The following is a 26,141-nucleotide window of genomic DNA, read 5'->3' as shown; positions in this document are numbered from 1 at the left end:
GAGGAAAAAAAATTGGGGGATGACTAAAAAGGTATTGAAGTGGAAACATTAATGAAAAATAGTCACGCGAGGCCTTATTAATAAATGAAGCCTATTTATTACTTCAAGTGTTAATGGTAAAAAAAATTCAGCACAGCTGTTGCATTTAAAAAAGTGAAACTACGTTAAGTACTATGTTCCTAGTTCAGTAAACAGATGAACCCGATGTCCTTTAATGACATAATAGTTGAGCATTATACAGTACATCTTATGAAGACCCGTAAATTAAAGAACTACTTTTTAAATTTATTGATTAAAAAACTTCTGCATTCACAGCTTTAGCTTCTTTTTTCTTCCACGACCATCAGGAGTACCATCCATTTTGCGCTTCTGTGCCTGTAAGGTAAGTTTTTTACTAAGTTACTGTGATACGAAAAGATTGTAAGCAAGCAACATGTTTACACCCTGGCAGCTTTAGAATACAGTAACTTGCAAATGTTGTAATATGGCAAATACACACATCTTCCTCAGGATAGTCATCGTTTTGTATTCTTCCATATCGGGAAGAGTACGATTATGCAGAGGTAAAAAGAGTATAGAAGCAAAGAAGGATGTTCCAATGCTTCCCATTTATGAAATGGTATTTCTAAATACTTGTTTAAATATTCTGTGAACAGTTCTAAGAAACTTTTTAATCCACCACTCTCAACTTTTCTTTGCAGATATGCAGAAAGACCAAAATAGATCTGTGGTTTATTTTACCAGGGTAAACTTACACAGCATACCATATCTCAGTGATCCGAAACGAAGTCGTTCATCTGCTCCAAAGCACGTGAGCTACAATTTAGAACCTACACTTACTTTCCTTTATTTGGCATCCACAACTGCGCTAGCTGAATGACAGCGTGAACTTTAACCAGCTCTGAACGTGGCCCTCTAAGAGTTGTTGTTTTCAAGTAACTTTAGATATCACTCGTCAATTGGAAGAGTATCCTGTCTTCAAATGAGCTTTCCCATAGAAACGCCTTTTTAAATCTTACCGAAGATGGTTTTGGTCCACGTTTCTTCTTTTCTGCCTTTTCCTTTTCTTCCAGCTCCATGTTTTCTCTTTCAATCAGGGTGATTAAAGTATTGCATCTCCTTTGCAGCTCCTAAATGGCACAACATAGTAACTTACTACATCAGGCAGCCACTTAATGTAAAAATCATGATGGAATGTTAGAAATGCCTCTGAACAGGCGAGTTTGATGGTTACTGGCTGACTTCGCAGGAATGGATCTGATCACAGATATTTGCTTTTAAAAACATGCTTGTATTTAACTCAAACTCATATTGATTTTGAAAAACAGTACCTTGGAATTTTCATTTCCTCTTCCCCCAAGACTTCTTAGTTTACTGCTTTTGCCATCCACATCAACACTCCACAGTTACTAGAAAGTCTACGAGAATCTAATCCAATGTAATGTACACATACGCATACCTCGGTATTTCAGAAGCTATTTAATTAGCCTGGTGTGTAACTGTGCTGTCACAGGCATTCACGAACAAAAAAGCAAAACAGACTAACACATACCATTGCAGTTCTGGACTTGAGAAACCAGTCAAATCTGAATTGCGGGGAGTTTCGGATACACTGTCTTAATTCATCATAGACATTTTCTTTATCGAATCCTAGTTTGTGAAGCATACAGATCAGAAAGCGATCCTCCTCTTCAGTGTAATTCTTCCCTTTATTAGTACCATATGATATTCTCAGCTGGTGGAAAGGGGCTTTATATCTGCCAATCTAAATAAAACAAATAAGATCATATAAAACTAAGAAATAGTTCAAAATTAGCATGGAACTGTTTTATATGAAAGCAATACATCCACATGAAGACAGGCAGATGAACAATGCCAAGTTAGAAAACTAAATATTTTTAATGATCCCTGGTGCTAAGTCACACACGTAAGGCACTGTGGGTTCTAGGCAGTACATTTACCAACACCATCTAAATTAGTAAATTCTGGTTTAGACAACAGACAGCTTTGTCAGTCATCTTTTGATTAACAGCTAACTTCATGCCTGTTGCCACATACGACAATAGTCAAGATCTGCCAGGCTTCAAATGGCAAGCATCCTTTTCAACACACAAATCCTCAGGAATGGTCAAAATCAGCGTAAGAGTACAAAGGTACATGAGACTGTAGCACATGGTTCAGCTGTGTTCTGGTTGAGTCAGCCACCGTTCTTCCCCTGACTGCCCTAGAAGAGAGAACTAACTAGTCAAACCTGAAGCAGGGGGAGGGAATTTGATTCCACTGCCTTAATTTACCCCAAATCTGTTCACTACCAAACCTGGACTGGCGACGCACACAGCAGAATGAAAGCTGCCCCTGCTTGGTAAGTCTTCCCTTTTTAAGTGCTCTAAATGTATATATAGCATTTTCAGTTATATGGGTCCAAATGAAATTCCGCTTCTTCCAAAAGCACGTAGTTATGGGCAGTTTGTTATATGGCACTATGAACTGTTTGTCGTACGACAAAAGATAATTGTTACTAACAACAGGTTAGGACACACCAAGTTTTCATCATAGCCATCAGCCAGGACAGCATTTCTATAGAATGGAAAAGCTATAGGAAGCAACTGCTGAGGAATATGCAACGGAGGCAAACACTATGCCCACCATGTGTTCACACATTAGTAACGCTGGCTAGGCACAGTGTCCTTCGCCTCACCTTGCTGGCACAGGGAAATAAAGGAAGCAAGAAACCCAGCTAAGGTACCTTTGTATCAAGTGCTTTTTTGATGCTGATTCGTCTCTGAATTCTGGCTTCTCCTCTTTCTATCTGAGCCATGATCTTCTCTATGTCTTGGAGTTCATTGCATCTTTCCCAGAACACAGCTAAGAAAAGAACAATTGGTTAGTTTCTTAGCATGCATCTTTAAAAGTTAGGTTTTTACCTTAAAAAAAGACATTAGTTGTTACTTCCTTTTACCAGAACCTACTGCTGTTCTAACAAGAGGCGTGCTTTTACCCGATAAGGAACCTTCGCTTCCTGGTATCACATGTCGCAGTATTACAGATGCTATTTTGAAGGGGGTAGATACAGGAGTCTTCAGTTTAAACAAGGTGCAACACGTGCCAGAAAAGTTTTTGTTAGTCAATTTCCTTCTCAGGAAAAAACATTCCTTAACATGGAAATCAATACAATGACAATACGTTTTTACAACAGGAAGCAGGAGGGCAACTGGGTGGCCAAATACAAGAGCAAATCTCTAGAAGACAATTGGGTGTTTCAATAAAAGTTGTTTGGTTTTTTTAAAGAGTTTTTCACATCTGTAAGCTGCTATATACTTTTAGAAATGTAGCCCCAGGAATTTGCAGCTGCACTACAGCAGAAAACAGTTCTGAGACATCAGAGGTAAGTAGCCAATTGGACTTAGGTTATAAAACCCAATAGTTACATATTCCATCACAAAATGTTTACTGTATCCCACTCTTGATGAGGATGAGGTAATAAAGGTGCAAAGATTCAAGAAAACTAATCAGTAGTTTTCTAGTGAAAACTACTAAGGAAAAGTGAAATCTCCCCAGCCAAGCATTGTTTCTGAGCATTTCCTTTTGCAAAAAACTAACAAGTATTGAAGACAGCACTATCCAGTTAAGAGCAGATTCAGGATATATTAAGGTGGGTCAGTAATAGTTTACATTCACATTTTAGTACAGCTTTAATTAGGCAGGGGCTAAACATGGTAAAATCCAGACCAGCAGATCCCAAATCCATCAGTACAATTCCACCCTGAAAGTCTTAAAGAGCCCTGTAAAAAATCCTCCGAAGTAAGCTGTTTCCAGGTTCACAGGCGGCTCAAACTAGGAAAGCAGCACTAGACACGGACTGAGAGCACCGACTACTTAAAAAGTAAGTTACCTGAATACTCAATGACTTCCTCTGGGCTTTTTCCTTCTACTTCTCGTGCTATATTTTCAATGTCATCACGGCCCCACTTCTCATTAGCTTTGATGAACTGGTTAAAATCCCTCTTATTCCAGTTAGTGAATCCCTTTATAGCAATCAAAAGGAAACATTGCACAGAAGTTCAGGATTTGTCTGTCTCCAGATCTGTTTTAACAGATTTTTTTAAAGCACCTGTAACACTTCCATTACTCCAACAGTATTTAAGCTCTGCTTTCTCTGCAGTTTAATGATGTTAGAAAAACTGGTTTTATACTGCTGTCACTGTAGTCTCTCCTTCTAAACACAGTGTCATGATTAGCGCGGCTTCTCTAACTGCCCTACTAGTTTTGGATAAAAGTCTTCAGCTCATGAATTAACCCCTCCTACCAGTATTCTCTGAAAGAGAACAAGAGATCACATTTTAAGAAGAAAAATCCCTCAAGTGAGGCAGCTAGTGTCTATAATGCTTTTGTTTTGTCGAAAAGGCCCAGCAAGTGCCTCACAGACCCCATCAGCCATTTTCCCTGGTCCCCCCTCCCTCAGAAAGTCTAAAGCTTTCTTGTGGTGATATTCAGTAGGGACAGAAATAGTATTGCTGAAGTTATCAGCTGCCAAAATAAGCCAATTTCATCTTAGAAATAATTTCTACAAACAGTCGGCAGTAAAACATTCTGACTGTACTGGTTTTATAGTGAACTGCTCCAGTGCACTACTACTCCAGCAAGATCCTGTCCCATCCCCCCCCAAAATACAATGTGAAAATATAATACCCTAATAAGGCATAATAGGCATTAACCTGTTTTACATCACTTAAATGTACGTGCTGCCTAATTATATACCTATGTAGCTCACACCCTCTTTAAGAGAGGGACACTATCCACTACCAGCCATAGGTTAGGAAAACGGACCATTCGTCCTGCAGGATTCGCTTCCACATGGCAGTGACACTTTGGCAGAACATATGTGTTAAATAACGCGGAAAGCGGCACCTTCGGCTCTGCAGCCAGTCTGCAGGGTCCCACAGCTGAGGGAACATATCACAGCCTACGGTCAGCGCAAACGCGGGAGGCCAGGCTGACACTGGGGTAGCTCTTACTCTTCAGGCTTAAGACACACAGAACATGGGTCAGACGCAGTAGATTCCCAGTGCGCTGATTTGGTGCACGTTCTTCAAAGGCACCCAGGCCCACAACAAACCTACTGCTAAACCTCTTTTCAGCCAGAACAAAATCTGTAGCTGTGTGTGCATCAACCACCAAGAAATGTTCCTGTAATACTGTAACAGCTGTAACACAAAGCAAGCTTCAGCCGGCTTTGATCTCGCTGAAGACCCAACTATACCTGGGTTAGAAGCTTCTCTTTTTCTTCTAGTTCTTCATCGTTAAGAGGTTCAGCCTCATCAATCTTAAGCTGTTCTTCCTTTTGTGCTTGCGCTGCATTTGGCAGATCGGGATTACGAGGTACCTGAAAGGTTTTGCATTTTATAACATTTAATGTTTCACAGATAATTGCTAATTGTCACTTTTCTGTTTATATATCCTAATGATCTGTTCAGCCCAACATTATTTTACTACTTTTAAAACAGGGTGAAAGGCAGGACAAGTGCATACTCTCCTACTATTGCACAACCTTTTGCAATGCCTGAATTCTTTAATTACCTTGTACCCAATTGTTTTCCTGTAGTAGAGAATCTCTTTTTCCAATAGTTCAAACAGGCGTGGAGGAAAGAACTGGAAGTCCTGTACATTTGGCTGTTTTGGAGGCCGTGGTGCCTGAAACACATACAAAGTTTGTATATGACTTCCTTTCACATCCAGAATCTGTTTGCTTGTAATAACTGATTTCAGTTTTTGAGAAGAAAAAAAAAAGCTTTATTGTTACAAAAATGCACTGTCTTAACTAAAAAAAAAAAAAAAAAAAAAAAAAAGGCCTCACCATGCAAGAGACAAAGAGACAACTACAGCCATGAAGAATTCTAAAAGTAAAAGACCCAAGAGGAAACGGGAGAGGGTCTTTTGGGAGGAAGAGAAGGCTGGGGAAAGAGCCACACATGCATCCCACCAAAAAAAGTTCCCATGTTCTAAGCAGCAATAAGTAAATCTTCCACAGGTAAGGAAAATTCACAGCTGCTTGAATAAAAATAAAGAAACACACACATTGGTGCTACCCTCCTAACATCTTACAAGTTTCATCCTGCTCTTACTGTTTTGTTACAGAAGTTTCTCCCAAATCCTTTGGATTTTTCCAAATTTTAATTGCTTCCCCAGTTTATATTCATAAAAACTGCACTATTCATTTTTAAAGTCCAATCTCTTGCTTTCAGCTTTAACCATTTATCCTGCATATATGAACAATTTTTTTTTTTTTAAGTCAGTCAACTCACCTTGGGTGCTTTTGGCTCACTGACTCGAAGGGCCTCTCTGAAGTAAGCATCCACAGCATAATTGGCTTTTCTTTCTCGTTTAGGTGGTTCAATCCACTCTGTAAATGCCATCTATAAACACAAGTCCCGCCACCCCAAAGAATATTAATACTAAGCCTTGCAAAACATTCAGTCCAGCTCCAAGTTTTATATAAAACTAGGTGTGCATCTACTTCATTAAATAAGTCTTAAAACTTAGGTTTTATAGATTTACATTTTATCTTAACCAACACTTAAATAAATATAGCTCCTTCATACAACTTAGTGCTTTCCTCCAGAAGAAATTTAAGCGTTTACCTTCTGTTTTTCTCTGTAGTCTTCCCCTTCAAAATTATACACGCTGGACTCTGTATCCATTGTGAAATTCCTGAGTGAGCTTTCACCCATCTTTGAAAGCTTTTCATTCATTTCCGCAGTCTTGGATGGGGTAAAAAAAAAACAACACAAAACAACACCCAAAAACAAAACAGTAGCAATTTTGAAAGGTACTTCTTTATAAAACATCTGATTTACAACAGTAGAAAAAAAACCCCAAACATCCTTGACCAACTTGAAAACCCTCAACAGCCATCCCCTATTCTCTCCAGCTTACAATCATCTAGGGATTTTGCCATCAAATTTAAGTCTACAGGTGGGCTTCCATTTTTTTTCTTAAAATTCCATCTCACCTTCTTTGCACCTCGTTCCAAAATGTGGTCAATATCTTCATCTGTAATCTCGCTCTCCTTTGAGGCAAACACATGTGTCGCTCCATGTCTAATCATTTGCAGCATTTCATCCTTCCCAAGTTTATTCAGGTTTTGATCCACCAGTCTTCCTGAAGATCAAAGCATTGGAGGATAGCAATTAACTAAAAAGGTTGCATTACAGAAGGAGCAATATAGTATTTTTCTTTCCTCTTGCACTTCCACGTTAAAGCTATATCCTTTTCTCTTGGTAAAGGAAATTCCAAGGCGGGGGAGGGGAGGCCAGCAAAAGCTACCCAGGGATCACATACATTTGCTTTATTATACATGAATTGTGTTCAAGAAACATAATTTTGGATGTGAGGTCTTCCATATAAGCTTTGTTATGGTGCATGTTTTCACAATTTCCAGACTAAAGCTTACTGAATCCTTTTTTCAGGAATAAAGGTACCAATTCCAAGACACCAAGGAGGTTACATTTCTATGACTTCTCCCCATCTATTAAAAAAGGCATTAATTTCTCCACTTCACAGGAGAAGTTGAGTACTTTAAAAAAAAAAAAAAAGATATCTGATTATACACACTTGTACGTATGTATCACTAGGGAGATAAGGAAAAGCCTACTACGCCTGCACAGTAAAATAAATTTTTTGAAGTGGCTCAGGCCTTTGCACCCTACCTTTGGAGTTCAGCTGAGGCAAAAGCAGCATTCCCAGACGTTTGGACTAGCTGATTCTGCCATAGTTTACAAGCTGGGGCCGGGGGAGAAGAGAATCACATCATATAGACAAACAAACTGTCCTCATATACTTGCCTTGCTGAATGACTATAGAATCTAGCCGGAGCTTCATTTCTGCACGTTCCACTATTCTTTCTTCCACTGTATTGTCTGTGATAAACCTGAACACTCGAACAGTCTTTGTTTGGCCAATTCTGTGTGCTCGATCCTAGGCAAAAAAAAAAAAAAAAGAGAATTACCATACAATTACTCTTCAATTTTCATTAGTTTCAACATCCTAGTTTAAAAAAATGGAATAGCATAGGTTACTTAAATCTTTATAAACATTGTTAACGTGACTACCCAGGTAGCACATTCTTATCCGCACTGCAAGTTTTGGGGTGGTTTTGTTCAATAACATCAGCAATGAGTATATGTCTCTAGATGTCGTGTCTAAAAATAGTGTGGGGTTTTTTGTTGAATCACACTGGGGAGAAGCCTGGATGGCTCCTGACCTTATGTAACCTTCTATAAACCCAACGTATTTAGGAAGTTATCTCTGTACTGACCAAAATCTATTGTTCAGTTGTGCCATGAATATTTCAAGAAAAATACAATCCACCACCTCACCCGACTGGCAAGTAGTACCCACTGTGAGAATCAGCATTCTGAACATACACCTTCAGCTGGAACTATCTTGCTTTAGCTTCCAAACGCCAGTTACATCATTCTTCTGAAGTAATTTTTTTGCTAGAATACTTGAGAACCTACCTACAGCTTAACTGAATAATTATGAAGAAATATCCAATATTTGTCACTGAAAGGCCTCCTTTCTCAAAAAACACTGGTAGTTTCTAAACAGCTTTACTTTCTTATGTGATAAGTAGCGCTCCTGACATGTTCCAAGGTTGGAGATGCATGCAAATCAGCCTAAAAAAAATATAAAAGATGTCTACTAAATGGAGCTTGCTCACTTATCACCCCTGTAAAAGCAGTTTTTGAGAAGTTTAATTCAGCTGCTCTTTGTCTCTTTTCCAGGGTCTCAGAGAAGACAGTGTAAACACAGTCACCTCCACTCGCCACAGGAGTAAAGCTTTACAGATTGGGAATTAACATGCTAGGGTTTTGGGGGGATTTGTTTTTGTGAAAACCAAAGCAGGGTCTTTTTATTAAATACTGCTAAGGATACTGTAACATGCACCCAGCATTTCCTCCTGCATAACACATTGTACCCCAATGTGACTAAGGGTTCCACACCCTGGAAGCTGCACCGGAACCAAGAAGCAGTCTTACAAATCTTACTTCTAAGCTAAACCAGGAAAAATACTAATTTATTTTGGAAATACTACATCATGCCACACATTTCTAGGAAGTTCCATGAGAAAGAGAAGAAACAAGAATGTAATTTCCATCTGGATTCTTACCATAGCTTGAAGATCTACTTGAGGATTCCAGTCTGAATCATACAGAATGACAACATCAGCAGTAGCCAAATTGATTCCGAGACCTCCTGCCCGCGTACTCAACATGAACACAAATTTTGAGCTACCGGGTTCATTATATGCATTAATAGATGCCTAAATAAATAAAAGGCACATATCAGTTGAACCAAATATTTTACAAGTACTATTTTTACTTAAAGAAACACTTGAAATTTTAAATACCTGTCTCTCGTCATGTGGTGTCTGTCCATCCAGTCTACAATATTCATAATTTCGCCACATACAGTAATCTTCCAAGATATCTAGGACTCTGGTCATCTGACTGAAGATTAAGACTCTTGAACCTGGTTTGGGTTAAAAGCTTTCTTACGTCTCAGTAAAACTTAAAATTTACCAAACTCTGCAAGTCTGTGTCACCAGAAAGGGCAAGCGGACAGTTCCATGTACTACAAAGAAAAGCCACTGGGATTTCAGAACCCAGTACGTAACGCAGGGCTGCAGCTGCTGCTGTCACAGCGGCTGTGTGGGGCTTTAAAACGTGCCCAGCCTGGGCCAGAAGGGTTCCAGGTAACCACAGACATGACTGCAGGCGCTGCAGCCCGCCAGACTCAATCCGTGGCTGTTCAGCCACTAACTGGCAGGCTTCTGCGCTGCCGCCAGGCTCGCCTGCCTTACTGTGTATTAGTCTAGTTAGTGGCTGCCTTTTGGCTTTTTTTTTTTTTTCCTGTTGTACCTCTTATCAGAACGTTCCCAGACACAGCACAGCAAGATGGTAACACAAATATAAAAACGTCAAGGAGTATAAACAATGAAATTTTGAAGTATGTGTTTTGTATTTCAGACACCTAGAAAGAAAGTTCTTCTTTAAGACTTGTCAGTTCATTTACCTGCCAAGAACAACCTCCAAAGAACATAAATGTACAGTAATTTATGCACATACACACAACCATCTCCAACCTATTTGAGAGATGTAGGTAAAACAAAATATTACAAAGCTTCCACTTCCCCCTATATTCTCCTAGTATGATTTTTATTTTTTGTCCTTTGGGACTCAAGGTCTAATAACGAACTCTTTGTGTAAAATGATAATTTGATTTAAGACCAGGCCAATTTTAATTGCCACATCTCAACAAGAAGCCTCATAGCAGAAAGAAACCATGATCAAAAAAAGCACAGTAACCACTGAATTATTTTTTTTCAGTCTTGCAATGATGCATCTCGCCACAGTTGCATGAGTGATACCTGGACACAAAGTACAGATTACTTTTATATTACCTAAGGCTGGGGTTTGGACTTGGTTTTACTTTTCTGCAATGTCTCCCCAGTCACAAACTTTCCTCCACTCCTTTAGCCAAGTTACTTCAGTAAGCATTCTCATTAAAATAATGAGTTAAAAATGTATTCCAGAGTCAAAAATTCTGTGACGACTGAGTTTTACAGTAATCTATTCCAGAGCTTTGTCCCTACTACCAAATAACTTTAAAATAACTGAGCGGTCCCCCCATGTCTGCATGCCTTAAAAAAATTCACTGAAAAAACCTCAGGTGCTGCTCAAAACTACATCCAGCAAGAAAGACCAACATTTCACAAAGGATTTGAGTTTAACCCTACATGAAGACTTTGAATCTGAAATGGTAGTTCATGGCAAATCAAAGGAGTGACTAAAATGCAAACATGATTATGTTTCAAACAGCTAATAACGCTAAGAAAGAAAGCCTAAAGCCCAGATGAACTGATGTTTCTGTGGTCTCAATTTAGCTGGGACAAAAGAAAAGAAAGGAAAAAAATCAGAACACTTTACCATTACAAAAAGCCATAATTGACCCAATTATTTATGAAGGCACTTCACAAATTGTTTTTAAGATACTGTGCTTGACAAGCTGGTATCATGCTAGAAAACAACAATAATCCTGGCTAAAGTGTGCTGGTTTTTGCTCAGGATGCATGAAAACATTAAGAAGCATCAACTTTCATTTCTATTGTTGAACCAAACAACCCTCAAACAACAACAAGACGCATACCTTGTTCTTTCAACTTAGGTAGCAATTTGTCCAATACTACCATTTTGCCACTGTTGGTGACCAGATGCATATCTGTTGTGTAAGGTGGACCAGGTTCTGCTCCATCAAAAAGATACGGATGATTGCAACACTTCCGCAGCTGCATGAGGATATTCAACAGTCTCATTTTGTCCAGCTTCCCAGCCGAATTCAAGATATCTATATCCTTCATTAGGATCCGTGTATACCTACATCAAAGAAAGAAAAAACTTTTTTAACTAAAATGAAGTTGGCCTTTCTTTAAATGGTTAAGTCTAGTCAACAGCTCCCCCTCCTGCTCCTTTCACCAGGTAACTCTCCTTGATATGCATGGTTTTGTCATCACAAAAGTGTCACAAGGAAATATGTACGAGTTGGGAGTACACCAGAAGGAGTTAGATCAAGTTCCACACAATAATCTAGTCACAAGCAGCACATTCCTTCTAAACTTTAACCACAGCACAGTCAAGCACATGAATTACCATTCTCGTTGCATTTTGCTGAGACCCACATAAATTTTAACTTCCTTCTTTGGAGGCAAGCTTTTCTCTACATCAGCCTTAATGCGACGTAGAAGGAATGGTCGTAGCACCTGAAAGAGATACACCATTAAACAGGTTTTGGAAATGAAACACTGAGCGGATCCACAGACCAAAGCAGTGCTGACAGACTGTCATAAATGCTCAAACACCAGAGCCGTTACCAGATCGTCTGAAAAAGCAGTCTATATGGAGAGTTATCATACATGGCAATATACACGTGCTTTCTTTGGAAGACTCCAAGATTAGGCCAGAATCATCTTTCAGATGGTTCTATGCCCCTTGGTTCTTTTTTTAATTTTGCTTGACTGAAATATAGTCTCTTCATAGCCAGTATTTTTTATGTAAGCATTTCAGAATGCTGAAAGGCAGAACTATTGACCCTTCTTCTCCCCTCCAAAACCATTTCCTTTTCAACAAATGGATCACGTTCTAAGCTTGATAAACCTATTTTGAAAGTCTACCACAGTTTCTGGAATAAGCTATCCTACCCTAATATTCTGTCACAAGAAGCGTTGGAAGAATTATTTAGAACTTAACTTAGGTAAGCGTAACACATACAAAAAGCAGAAAGACTCACCATGTGAAGACGTTCCACCAACTTTTGATCCCCTAGACAATTGTTTGTATCAAACCATGAATCAAAGTCCTGTATCAACAAAATCATTGGTATGTGTGAGGTTTCCTTTCAAGGTGCAATGCCATTACAATGGTAAATAAATACAAGTGTGATTCTCTTACACAGGCAGTAAGTAAAAGAACAAATTACCCTCTTTGGTCTATTTTTATGGAAAGCTTTATAATATGTCTTCAAAAAAACCGAAACCCAAACAAACTAGAAAACCTCTGTACTATCACAAGTAAAAAAAAAAAAAAACAACCCTCAAGAACCAATACATGAGTCCTTTTCTATTCTAAAAGGATTCACTCATATCACTCCATTGGACAAATTCCATCTGGAAGAAACATACTACTGCAGCATTTGATGAAAGATCAAAAGGAAAAAGTACAATTTTGGTGTAATGCACCACAAGGCTTCCCCCCTGTTTCTACAGCTGTTACCCTCCAAATTCATCAAAACAGTTAAGCACATGCTTCACTTTGTGAAGTCTGTTGCTCCTTACATACTATCTCTGAACTCACAGGAAAAAACTTTTAGATAAATAATGTAACTTACAGTTAAATAAATAAAAGAACAAAGTTGGTTTAGCCCTTAAAGTTGTTTTGAAATGCAGCAGAGATCATCACATGATTTTAAAAACATCTTGTTTCTGCTAACTCACAACAGCCCTTAAAAATGGCCAAGCTGAGAAAAATAGTCTACCCTACTACACTTCGCAATTCTGGAAAAATTTCTAACTGCCAATCTATCATTATCAGTAGTAACTGACACACACACACACACCCAGGTGTACGTATTCAGGTCTATTTTCCAATGTGGAAAACCAAGCAAGTTCATTTAATTTGATTAGCAGAAATGAAAACTTACTTCAGATGAGTTAAAGACATCTGGCAAAAGGAAGTTAAGAAGTGCCCAGAGTTCATGTAAGTTGTTCTGAAGTGGAGTTCCAGTTAATAGCAGCCGATTTGTAGTCTTGAATTCCCTCACAATTTCTGATAACTGAAGGACATGAAAACATGAGCAAATATAAAAATATTACTAGTCCCCACACCGCCACCTAATAACCCACACAAATGTCTCCTTCAGTGAAAATATAAATTACCTTTGACTTTTCATTTTTAATCCTGTGGGCTTCATCTATAACTAGGTATCTCCAGTTAAACTTTTTGAATACCGATTTCTCTTTGATAAGCATTTCATATGATGTTACACAGACATCCCATTCTCCAGGCAGCAACACATCTCTGACAAAGGCAGCCTAGAAATCAAGGTTACAGTTAGTTTCTGAGGCTTTGACAAGTCTGAAATAAAAAGAACACACCAGCACTGTTAAATGTTACTACTAAATTTAAATGAAAAGATGAAATTATTTAGAGAGGCAATATAACACACAACCAAGGCAAATCCTGACAATTCTGTCAGTGCTGAAGCTGCTAAAGCCCCTGGGGCAGAGCACGGAAGGGCTTTCAGCTCTAACATCTGGCTTGAAAACTGCGAATGACTACCTACACGCATAAGGCTTTCAATAGCTGAACTCTAAGATCAGAACTCAAAATTAATCTTCTGTACGTTTGCTTTGTTTTGTTTTCTCTTTTAGTTTAGAAAACAGTAGGTTTTGAATATAAAAAATAATCCCAAGCACAGCTTTATTTGGCTAACTGAACAATTTCTAGAATGCTGACATCCAAGGTTGAAAGCGGACACAGTAATTAGCCAGAATTCAAAACAGAGATGTATAAATGTCAAGAACTTAACTCAAACAAGCAAGAAATATATTGAAGAAAGAATAAAAAATACTGAATTCAGAAAAGATGCACTAAAAAAACCCCACGAGATATGAGACCTGGACCAATGACCTCCACAACTATTTAAAGTTCCATCAATAGTTTTGCAATTTCTAACCCAACAAACTGAAAATAGAGCCAGATGCCCTTAGAATAAAAAAAGTCTGCTGACAAAAGTGGAATTTCAATGGCACCGGTAATAACTCTTCCTTCCATAAACACACAGGTTATCTCTAGTTGCCAAATCTACAGATGCACCATCACATTCCATGTTTTTTTGTTTTCTTTGCTAGGCTAAAAAAAAAAAAAAAAAAAAAAAAAAAAGGTAGCAAAGAATTGATACTGAACTAACAAAAAGAGAATGACTGAAACAGTACAGTCATAAGAAACTGAACAACTGAACAATATTTTCTCTGACAACACTGAAGCTGAATAAGATCTATTCATGTACCACTTTTACTGACCAAGCCACCATGTCCCCTCCAACATCAAGCTGACGCCTGTTTTCAGAAAACAGCTCCTTAGTGAGACTCCATAATCCTCTTAAGAGTAGCTCTTACAGCCAATACAATGTGCTGTACCGTATAGAGAGAAAGCAAATTTCCTTTTTTATAGATTTATATATTCATACAAATGACAGCACTTTACATCAAATACTTCATTTTCCTATTTTAAGACTTGTTGGGTTTTGTTGGTCTACATAGTGTACTGCCTTCGCAAAAGGAGAGAGAAAATCTTTGGCCAAGAAATGAGGAGCGTACAGTGACGAAGCAATACCTGGGCAACATACGTATGATTTCTAAGCTGGTTATATTTTAAATAGGCAGCATTTGTAGGCCTGACTGTTTAACCACTACAAATCCAAGTTAATATCCTTCCCTGTGAACAAAAGGTAAAGGACAGCAAGATCACATGCTAGATTTACACAGTAGAAACAATCACATTAAAACTTACTCGCTGGTCTTTGTCACCTATCAAACAAACTGCTCGAAGCGTAGGTACCCATCTCTTGAATTCATTCATCCAGTTATGTAGAGTGGACTTAGGAACTAACACCATGTGAGGACCAGGAATATTTCTGTAGTGTTTCATGTATCCGAGGAGAGAAATTGTTTGCAGTGTCTTCCCAAGACCCTGTAAGAGACATTGTGTCAGAAAAAAACACACATCTCTCAGGAAACACCTTTAAAAAAACCCAAGAGCAAGCTCCCCAGTACAACATGGAAGACACAGCAGCCTGAACAAATGAGTGAGATCTATTAAATACACTGCTGCTCACAAAAGGCATCAAAATCTTGGTTAGGAAAAGCTTGTATAGCTTCCCACGTTTAATAAAAAAAGTAGAGAGAGTGACATTATGAAGTCAGAATTTTGCCTTATGTTTCATATAAGACACATGCTTTGAAGTGCAAGAAAACGTTATTTCATAAAATTTCGATTTTGTTTATTACTTATTTAGATGTCAACGAACTTTAGAAACTGGACATATGCATTCTCTTAAACTTGAAATAAAGTGAATAAATCAAGAACCCTGCAAAGAGGCTTTTACAGGCCACTACGTGATGTCAGTTCTTGTGAGAAGAAAGCCAAACATAAATGTGAACAGCTGCATATGTCAAAGAATAAAACAAATACTGAGCTTCTTTAGATGTTTTTTTTCTTTTAAGTGCTCTGTATTTAACAGACAGATTAAAAACTTGTATTTTCAGCATAGAATTTTAATTAAAACAACACTGAGGAAGACACGCAAAAACCAGATCATTGAAATAATTCAAAAAGATTATGACTCAAGCACATGAGATTTAAAAAAACCAAAAACCATCAGCACAAGTTATGTCTGCTTCCAAAATTCAAGTCTTTGTCTTCAAAATAACCACGTTCCACCTGGTGTAAGATGTGGAAAAGTGTTTACAAGCTGTGTGAAAGGCATAAATTCAAAAGGATTAATATTTAAGAATAAAGCTAAAAATATGTAATAGTAAATATTTAAACTCCTCAACGCAAGATGGATTTTGGAGTACCACAAACCCAAGGACTTAAAAAGTTTCCCAGTTGTTTTTGTTAAAACAAGCCTGCTCCACTTAGAACTGTACTCAGCAAAAAAAAGAAAAAAAATTACTCTATTCCTAAGCACGTATGCTGAAGAAAATCCTTGATTTACTACAAAAGTAAAACATGTTACTGAACAATAATTTAAATTCATTTGTCTGTAATTTATGTTGAAGAAGCTTTATTACTCAGTAATTACCAGAAGGTATAAGAAATACAGCATACTGAAATGTAATTAGATTTTTGTTTTTCCTTACCTGCTCCTTATGAAAACCAGATACAACTAAGATCACTTAGAGGACAAAAACGTATCTGCCCGTCAAAATACTGCAATTTATTCTGCATTCAACCCTTGTCTTTCAGAGAAAAATAATAAAAACAGAAGCAAAAGCTACTACAGCCAGTGCTGACTGAAATGTTATGTGGTCACGGTGTGAAATTTTTAATGCAGCTCTCCAGCTGTATCTATCTTTGCATCATTTTTCCCAGAAAATTTCCCACTGGCGTAGCTCTTGCTGCTGAGATCAGTCCACACAGGACACTTGTGTCCTGCTCTCGGCATTTCACCCTAACAACAACAGGAAGCATTTCCGCATTTGTTGCTCTTCTCATATGTGACGCTCTCTTCTCAAGGACAGCTTGAGAATACCATAACAAAATAGTTACAATTTAGAGAGAAAAAACTGAGGATACTTCATTCTATAGAACAGCTACTCTCCACTGAATCCTTTTTTTCTAAAGGTTGACAGATTCCCTTGTCATACGCCTATTTCTAAAACTGCCTACACCGTTAATTAAGATGTGTGTGACAGTTGTAATGTTAGTGACTTAAAACGTAGTAGAAAAGATCTGGCAAATTATTACCGCATTTTGTGCTATTAAACGTATATATATATATATAAACTAAAATTGTATTGTATCGCATGTGTTCACAAGTCCCCCGAAAGACGGACTACATGCATACCATTTCATCTGCCAGGATACCATTGATGCCATTTTCATACAAAGAGATGAGCCAGTTCAGTCCACGGACCTGATAATCACGCAGCTTTCCCCACTTAACATCTAAAAGACACGAAAGAACAGATGAAAAGACCTGTAAAAACTTAAAAGAATTTCACCACCCCTTGCCGGCTAATTGACATCAATTATCTAAGCTACAGAACAAAATCAAGTAGCAAAGTTCATGCAGTAAATTCCCAGCACGAGGCAGACTGGAGACAGCGACATGTTAACTGTTTCTGCAAGCTGCTCCGACAGCTCTGTTTTCTGCAAGAACCCAAAGCACATAAAAGTTCTAACTCTATCACCGCCGCCCAGATCAGAACACAGTCAAAGGTTAAAACAACAGAATACTGAATTCTGTTCAATGAACAGAAAGCTGTTAGGAACTCCAAATTGTATCAGAAGACACATTACATATATAAAAATTATTAAGATGCATACTGAAAAACACTCTCTCTCACCTAGTAACCAAAATATAGCAACTGGATTTCTAAAGGGCAATACTCACTGGATGATCTATGTAGCCTCACTGAAAATAAACAGTCCCTCCCTCATACATTTGGTCCTATTAGACCAGTGCTGGATTTTCTTTCCCCTCCACCTCCTGTCCCCCAAAAATGATTCATTGGGGGAACTGGGAAAGACCAAAATAAACTTCATTTTAGACATCTTGAAGGAAAAGAACAGAGAGGGAAAAAAAAAAAAAAAAAAAAAAAAGGGAAACACACATGATGGAGATTCTTCAAATCGAGTGCAGACATTAGTTGCCTTGGAGCTTTCTGTTAGCAGCTCCTCGTCTTCCTCCTGCTCTGTTCTACGATGGCGGTAGCTGAAAAAGTGCAAGAAAGAAGTAAGTTTCTGGCTAAACTAAAAAGATGTGAAGCTGTTCTGAAATGAAATCTAATGTCACTGCAGTACAGACCACCAACACCCAAAGAAGCTTCTAGCAAGATTCTTCAAAAGAACTCACGTTTAGCTATCAACTGAAATGCTGCTTTTTAACTCTTACAGCCACTAGCGTCTTAATAACCTAAGATGACCACGCTGTTAGCAGACTCAAATATCAGAGCAAAGTGACCGGAAAGGGATAAATTCTGTGCATCATTACTGGCCTTTAACTACAAAACTGGCAACAAGACTTATTTAAGAGTTCTGGAACATCTGCCAAACGCTAGACGCGCCGTTAGCTATACAAGCTGCAATGAAGGCAATCCAAATTTCTAGACTTCTGCTGTTCAAGCTGCCTGCAAGGTGCTGTACACTGATGCTCTCCACAAACTCCTACAGCTCACAGACACAAGTGCGCTACTTCTCCCACTTTTCCTCATGCTGGAATGCTTTTAATCACGATAGTGCCTTACCACCAATACAAAATTCTTGTAACTCCTAGATTTCTTAAACAACCCTCAACTTCCAGGTGGGCAGTTGAAAAAAACTCGCAATTATATAGCATAAAATACACACCAAAATAAGACAAAAGACTAGCAAGTTTAACTTACGCTTCTAAAGTACAACAAAATCCATAATTACAGTACAAGCTGGCCTACATGTCATCACTCACTCGCCAACTGACAGTAAATTCTGTTTTTCATCCTTCTTTATTCGTGGTCGTCCAGGCTTCATTTTCAAAGGTGAAGTTGGAGTTTTCTGAGCAGCAGGCTGAATGAAATGAGCAAACAGCTCTGTCTGCTTCAGCAGATATTCAAATCTGTTTGCTCTGTCTGTTTGCTGTTGACAAGGAAAATCAAGTGGAACAAGTGTGAGACATTACAGTATCTATTCATTCAGAAGAAAAAGCTAACAAATGCTTTTTAAACAATACAGATTCACATTTCTTTACATACATAGCTACAATAACAAAGAAGAGATGATCAACATCAACAACGTAACCGTTGCTGACAGACTCAATGTTCATTTCTCTTGGGTCAAGGTTAGCCTTTGCTACACAGTAAGATCAAAGTCGCGCGACAGACCTGCGCCAAAACTGAAATCTGACTTTGGCAAAAAGATCGCATGAGTGTCACTAGACAAGGCCAGACTACCCTTAACAACCTTATCCTATCAAAGATGACACTCCCACTCCCAGGAATTTACCCCTGCCCAGCAGGCAAGGATCCTTCAGTGACCTCGCTCATCTCGCCAACCCACCAAGAACTATTTCTTACTGCACTAGTTTCCTGCCTGCTCAGTGAGATACACCACCTCGCTGTGGTGCCAGATAAGCTGAAGAGCTGGCATGAGAGGGAGCAGAGGGGGCAGAAGAGCCCATAGCTACAAGCCAGAACACCCATTTCAGCACCAGCCACCTCTCAGATACGCTCAGCCGACCTAACTTGTCAGCCTGTCCACTTTGATATGAGTCGCCCTATCTGCTGTGCAAAAAAGATTACAGGAGACAATATGAGTGTTTAAAGGGTCCAGTTCCTTTGAGACAGGTTCCACTGGGAATCAACACACCTTCCCCAGGCCACATCAAAACCTTAGAACAGACAATCAAGACAGAAAACAGCTCCAAGCTTAACAACCACCACCCTGACATTCTGCCAGCTGCCACAGCGTAACCTGGTATTTAGCAACTTGCACAGCTACAGGAAGTGAGTTTTCTTAGTAAAAAGGACCACATGTTCCAGGCTTCTGCAAGAGCAATGCCAGCTCTGTGAGCATTCTCCTCTTTAAAGCAAGCCGATCCTGAACTACGTAAAAGACAGGAAAACAGAGTTAGAGAAGAAAGAGACCAAGAAAGAGATCCCGTATGTACCACAGAAGAGTCAGACTTGCTCTAACTACAGTTCAAGCTTGACTGAGGCAGCTACAATCCACATCCACTGAATTAAGCTTCCCTGTCTATTCTTCATAGGTTGTGAGTTTTTTTGTTTACTTCTCAACAGTTTCTGAAGTTTAAACTAGGTAAGATCTTACTGATATTCAAATTGCTGAACCTTATTTTTAAGTACTTGTTTCATTGGCTGTGCAAAAAAGAAGAGATACAGACTGCTAAGCAAAAGTTGCCTCATTCTAAAATTTTAGTGAGGAATCTTCTGCAAGTTTCGGCGCTGTACACACATCCCCACAACTTGTTTTCATTGCACTTAAGGCTACTCCTTCAAAGGACTAACAAACATCATCAGTATTTTTTACATAGGGGACAGACAAGAACAGGCTGTACTCTGCAACCTCAAGCTCTCCTCCTGTCAACAGAGAAACTTTTCCTGTTTTGCCATCTTCTGACTATCGTGACAGTAAAATACAATCCTCCCCGTAGTCGTGTCTGTCTAGAGACTAGAAAAGACAACTCCAAGTTCACTTCCTTCAGTTTGCCAGGAAGCAGCACAAAGAAATGAGCAGAAGACTGGCTTATTTTCAGTGGCAAGAAGAAACAACACTGGAAGCAGCAAATTAGAAGAATCAAGTTTCATTTTCCTATGGAGAAATTCTACATGAAGTCACAAACACTGGAATTATATATGAACAGGAAGAAAGGAAAATGGGGAGGGGAACAGAGAAAGAAAATGCACGAAGATGGTGAGGAGCAGACAGCTCCATCTCTTACATTCAAGACATTACAAAAACTAAAAAATAATAAAAATAGTAAGTTTTCTCCTACCTAACCCATGAAGCACAGAATCACCCATCTTCAAAAGACTCACAAGGAGCCCAACTAGAATTTCACAAAGAACAAATTAAATTCCAGAAAATTCTAACAAAATCCCTTTCAGTCTAGACAAAGTAAAAGGGCTGAACAGCTGGCCAAGGCTTACAATCAGCACTTCCAAACAGCAAACGTTTCCTCAGCCTCCTGTGAATTTTGAAAGCTAACTTTCATTTACTTTGACCCCTAAACTGTTTGAAAGAACCTCTGCTTATTCTGTAGTCCGCCTACGAAAGCATATTTCCACTGAAAATTAAAGCAGTGCCTACTCAAAGCCTTATGCCAAACCATTCTTTTTACTGCTCACCTCCCCAGCTACAAATTAATGTACTCTTCCTACAAAGGACTGCTACTCCTGTGGTCTAAATATAAGTTTGATATTATTTCCCTGTATTCAACCATGATCTAAAAAAGGTTCTAGACTTCAACTGATTCCATATGTTGAGAAAGTAAGGTACCAGCCATTTAAATACTTATGGGCGCTTTCCTAGAGAATCTTTCCATTTCTGACAGAGAAATTGAACACTCAACTCTTCATAATCCCCCTTGCCTACAGGAAGGACAACTCTCCAGACAACTTCAAAAGCAACTTGACAGCTTTTCATGATTTTTTTTTTCCTCTGAGACATTTAAATATTTCCCATTATATCATTCTTCTAAATCTAGAGCACCTCACAGCTGCTAGTACTATACTTCCTGGAAACAACAAAACACATTAACAATTATTGCCACAAACGACTGCAATGGAAACGGAGAAAGAGCAGAGGACCAGTGAACAAAACGCTAAAAAGGAGAAGGGTCTGAAGGTTTTTTTTCTTGATATTTTTTGGTTTCAAGTTACTTTAGTATTTTTTAATAACTAGAAAAAAATTTATAAACCCAGTTCAGAGATATTAAACAAGCAGAAAACTCAATTCTATTTTAAGCAGCTGCACAAGTACTGGACAGCTATACTTAGTCCCAAATATTACATACCATTTTCTCTTCATATGTAGGATCTGCTTCCTGCATTTCTTTTTGTTTTCCTGGTGATGCATCATCGAAAGATTCCTGAGATGAAAAAGAATTAGAAAAAAAATTACTTTCTGAACAAGGGAAGATACCTACGTAAAGAACAACAAGCTTGTTTCAAATTATCATCTATCTACATCAGATGGCACAGCCATCTTTTGCTGCTTTGATATAGTCAGCTTTCTATTACTTACTGTAAAATTACCTGGAGATGGATCAAAGATCCCTACCACAGGGTGAGGGACAGAGCTAGATCTCTGTAATCCGATTTAGCTACATCATTAAAGCATCACATCAATGTGAATGAGAGAGACAGCTGTGGTCCAGGAGCTTGGCATGGCGATTCTAGGGTGCTGAGCCAAAACGGTCCTAAAGCTGGCTCTGGAGAGTACTGTGAAAGAACTAGCTCTGGTCCCCAGGCAAGTGTAGTTTCAAAGTTGGGGTGGTTTTTTTTCCTTTTTGCAAGTTACCCCAATCCCTCATCCTTTTGTAGCAAAGGAACAAGTCTAAGTAAGAATCTGGACTGCAGTTTTGTCCTGGAAGCAGAGGAATTTAGACACACTGCATTTGTTCCCTATTTAGTTTATTAAATCAAATAATTGTTGTTATCACCAATGGAATCAGTACTAATAGGCAAACAAACAAGCTGGTTGGGAGGGGGCAGTCCTCCCTCATCCCCTTCCTGCCAAATCCTTTACATACTGCCTTCAATTATTCTTTCAGGTCAGGGCTTATTTATCCTTGCCTTGTTAATAGGTTAACCCTTTCCCCATCATCTCCCATGTTTAATTTCATCTTCTGTTCTTAAAACCAAAAAAAATGGGATAATCCTTCCCTGGTAAAACATGCTAAGGCAGCATATTACAAAATAATTTTGAAAAGGTGAGAAAAGGAGACAAATAAGATGCCTTCAAAATCATTAATAACCATCTGTTTAACTGAGCCAAGAACTGAGCTAAATTCAATCTTCACTGGCTGACACAGAACAAAGGAACAGGAAAGTAAGAAACAACATGAAACAAAGGCAGGCAAGCAGAGCATGGGATGCTTGTGGGCGGTTGTTTCCTCACAGAACTCTGGCAGGTAAGGCACATGGAAAGAGAAAAATCCTAGCAGAAGCGTTGCCTTTGCCCTTCAAAATATCAAGAACCGAGCATAAAAAGTTGCACCACAAGATCTTCTGAACTCGTACTCAAATCTTCTTACTTAATCTCCTACTGGATTTAACCAACACCCACCTATCAGTGACCGTTCGAACCTCTGTACGAAACTCCCGTTTCTCCTGGAACGCCCAACAGGCGAACCGCAGCCAGCAGCGCACCGTCTGACCTCACCACGCACAACACAGATGACAAAACCCCGCGATTTAGCCGACGATCAGGAAAAGCCGTCTCTCAGGGGACCAAAAGGCTATTTCACCCGGGGCTTGGCTCGGTGCAAGGCAACCTCTTCCCAAGGCGAAGCGCCAACTCGCCTCCGCGAGCAGAGCAGCCCTGGCGCCTCGGTGCGCCCGGCCCGGCCCGGCCCGCAGCTGCCCCGTTTCGGCAGGTTCCAGCAGGACCCATTACCCACAGTGCTCTGGCGACCTGCTCCTCCGGAAAACATGGCATTTGCAAATTTATTTAGATCGAGTAGGCTGGACCGCACAGCGTGACTCAGAGCACACAACACCCAGCGCCGCAAGCAGGACCAGCCAGTTTCCTCATCGCGTTAAAGACACAATGCTCCGGCAAAATCGGCATCTGCAGGCAGTCGCTCAAACCCCCTGAAATTTCTGGAAGAAGCACCTGTTGCCGAAACAACGGTTGCTCAGACAACGGCCTGTACCCTCCCCGCCCCAATTAAAAAAAAAGAAAAGAAAGTTTTGTACCACCTCAGAGGACAGAAGACCCTACTGCTCGCCAGACTACGGGCCGGCGGGGCGCTGAGGAAGCTCTGACGCCGGGAGGGCTTTTCATGGAGGCAGGGGAGGAAGGCCCGGCAGGCTGCCTGCACCAAGCGGGTACCGAGGGAGGGGGGCGAACCCCGAAGCCAAGCGAGAGGCCGGGGGCCATGACCCCGCTCCACAGAACATAAATAACGAATCGACCAGGCGGCGAGGCCTCCCCCCCCAACCCCCGCGGCCGCAGCCGGCGGAGGAACACGACGTCAGGGGGATCCGCGCGGCGGTGGGCGCTGAGGGGAGCGGAGGGACGGGCCCCCACCCCGGGCGCTGAGGGGACCGCAGGGACCCCCCAGCCGCCGCCCTCCCGCCCTCTCTCCCGCCGGAGCCCGGCAGCGCCCCGGAGGCGCCGCGGCGCACGGCCCGGCCCGCCCCCGCCCGCCCCTCCATTGTCTCCCGCGGCCCCACGCGGCCCGGGGACGCCCCGCCGGCGCCGTCCTCATGGCGGACACCTGCCGCCGAGCAGCCGGGCGCCCCCCCACCGCCGCGGCCCCCGTGCCCGCCGCCGAGCCCCGCGGAACCGGGAAAGGGGGTGTGAGGGTGGGGGGCCCGCCGGGGAGAAGCGCCTGACCTCCATCTCGACGTCGGCTCCGGGCGGGGCGGCGGAGGAAGCCGTCCCCGCGGCCTCGCTGCCGTTCGCGCCTGGCGGCGGCGCGGGCATCTCGTCCGGCTGCGGCGGCGGCTGCCCGGCGGACATGATCCGCGCCGCGGACAACGCTCCGCCGGAACCCAGGGCCCGCGCCCGGCGGGCTGCGCGCTGCGGGCGGCCGCCCGGCGGGAGCTGGGAGAAGCGGCGCGCCGAGCGCGGTGCGCGGCCGCCGGCCGAGGCCCGTCCCCGCTGCCGCCCCGGCTTTCCCGGCGGGCGCCCACCAACCAGGAACCGAGCCGGCTCCCCGCTCTCGCGAGAGCGCCGCCGCCGCGCCGGCAGTCACTGCGCGGGCGCCAGCCACCGCCTCGCCCCTCACTGGAGGCGGCCTCGCAACGCCGCCGCCGCCGCCGGGGGGGGGTCTGTGACGTCAGCGCCACCGCTCGCCCAGGGGAGCGCGCGGCCGCCCAACGGCCGGCGGGGCGGGGCCGCGCGCCTGGCGCAGCGATGGTGCCGCCGTGCGCCGCGTGCGCCGCCGGGGAAGGGTCCCCGGCCGAGGGGGCGGGGCGGGGCGGGGCCTGCGGCTCGTGCCCCGCCCCCCGGCCGAAGCCGGCGGCGGCTTCGCTGCGCCGGGAACCTGCGCCCCGGTGTGCGGGCGGCAGCGCGTGGCAAGGAGGCGGGGGAGCAGAACCGGTGCGCCGGTAACGCTGCCGGTAAGACACCCGCCCCGTTTGCAGCAGGGCTCGCGCCGCGCGTTCCTGATCGCGGCCTGGGGCTGTTAAAAGCAAGAGAGAGGCCAGAGCCGACCGCCATCCCTCACGGTGCACGCTGCAATGTAAAATGCGAGGAGGACGCCGCTGCGGTGGAACAGCAGGTCCCCCGGAGAACGTGTGCCAGTGCAACAGAACAGCCCTCCAGGAGGGGGGGAGTTCTGAGCAGGGCGTGAGCCAGCTGCGCGAGTCACCCTCCCTGCCTTTGGCTGAAGGGGCCAGGCCGAGGCTGAAGGAGAGGAACAGTTCTACAGACCAACTGACAAGCGGCTGCTGGGTTACATTGCCCAGGTCTACTAGTACTGCTATACTATACTACCAGCATCTACACTCCTAGCGTCTACATGGCGTCTGCTCCGGGCTTGAAGCCCCCCCAGGCTGCAGCCCCCCCAGCTTTAGGATGTGACCGAGCAGGTCTGCACTTGCACTGCCCCCCACCTTGCCTCAGGCCAGCAGTGCTCCTCACTGACCGCCCCCCCCTACCCTGCCCCGTGCTACCTACCCAAGCGTGCGTCCCAGATGAACCCTGGGACACACAAAATGGACGATACCGAACAGGAAAGTAAGTCGAAGACACCGCTACTACACTCCAGCTGGCCAAGTCCAAAGGGCCAGACCTGAGCTCCTCCGAAGCAAAAGTCCCCTGAATGGCACGCAGTGGGGGCAGCCGGGTACTCCACGCCAGCTGCGCTGCTCTGCAGATCTGCTCCTGCAGACCGTTACATTTGTAGGCATGTCCGTGTTCACAAGTAGTGTTAATGTAGACGCAGCCATGAGTCTGCTCCACAGGTTTGTGGAGCTGCTTCTGCCATATCCTGAGAAACTGCTGTAACCATGCAGGTAGCAGCTAAATGGAGCCCATCTCTGCGGTGATTATTGCAACTCTTCATTCCAGTGTTTTTTATTACAGACATACTTCAAAATTTTTTTGAAGTTAAAATGATTAGGTTTGACATCT

General features: G+C 42.0%; 1 protein-coding gene across 1 annotated transcript; it reads right to left on the bottom strand.

Moving 5' to 3' along the window:
- Positions 1–74: 74 nt before the first annotated feature.
- On the bottom strand, positions 75–24,670 carry SMARCA5 (SWI/SNF related, matrix associated, actin dependent regulator of chromatin, subfamily a, member 5). The gene is made up of 24 exons (XM_055701014.1): positions 24,399–24,670; positions 21,850–21,924; positions 18,787–18,953; positions 17,954–18,054; positions 17,185–17,285; positions 15,126–15,305; positions 13,490–13,645; positions 13,255–13,386; positions 12,346–12,414; positions 11,709–11,818; positions 11,209–11,435; positions 9,410–9,531; positions 9,170–9,322; positions 7,838–7,974; positions 7,010–7,154; positions 6,639–6,758; positions 6,303–6,413; positions 5,578–5,691; positions 5,261–5,383; positions 3,893–4,025; positions 2,747–2,865; positions 1,553–1,765; positions 1,020–1,130; positions 75–375 (listed from the first exon to the last, which is right to left on the bottom strand). Exons 1-24 carry the CDS (start codon positions 24,522–24,524, stop codon positions 310–312), a joined length of 3,111 nt encoding a protein of 1,036 aa, XP_055556989.1. The 5' UTR covers positions 24,525–24,670; the 3' UTR covers positions 75–309.
- Positions 24,671–26,141: the final 1,471 nt, after the last annotated feature.

This window comes from Falco cherrug, chromosome 1, assembly GCF_023634085.1.
Source record: "Falco cherrug isolate bFalChe1 chromosome 1, bFalChe1.pri, whole genome shotgun sequence".
In the NCBI taxonomy this organism is placed as follows: domain Eukaryota; kingdom Metazoa; phylum Chordata; class Aves; order Falconiformes; family Falconidae; genus Falco; species Falco cherrug.
The sequence above is the reverse complement of the archived record's forward strand: the minus strand, read 5'-3'. Positions and strand labels throughout refer to the sequence as shown.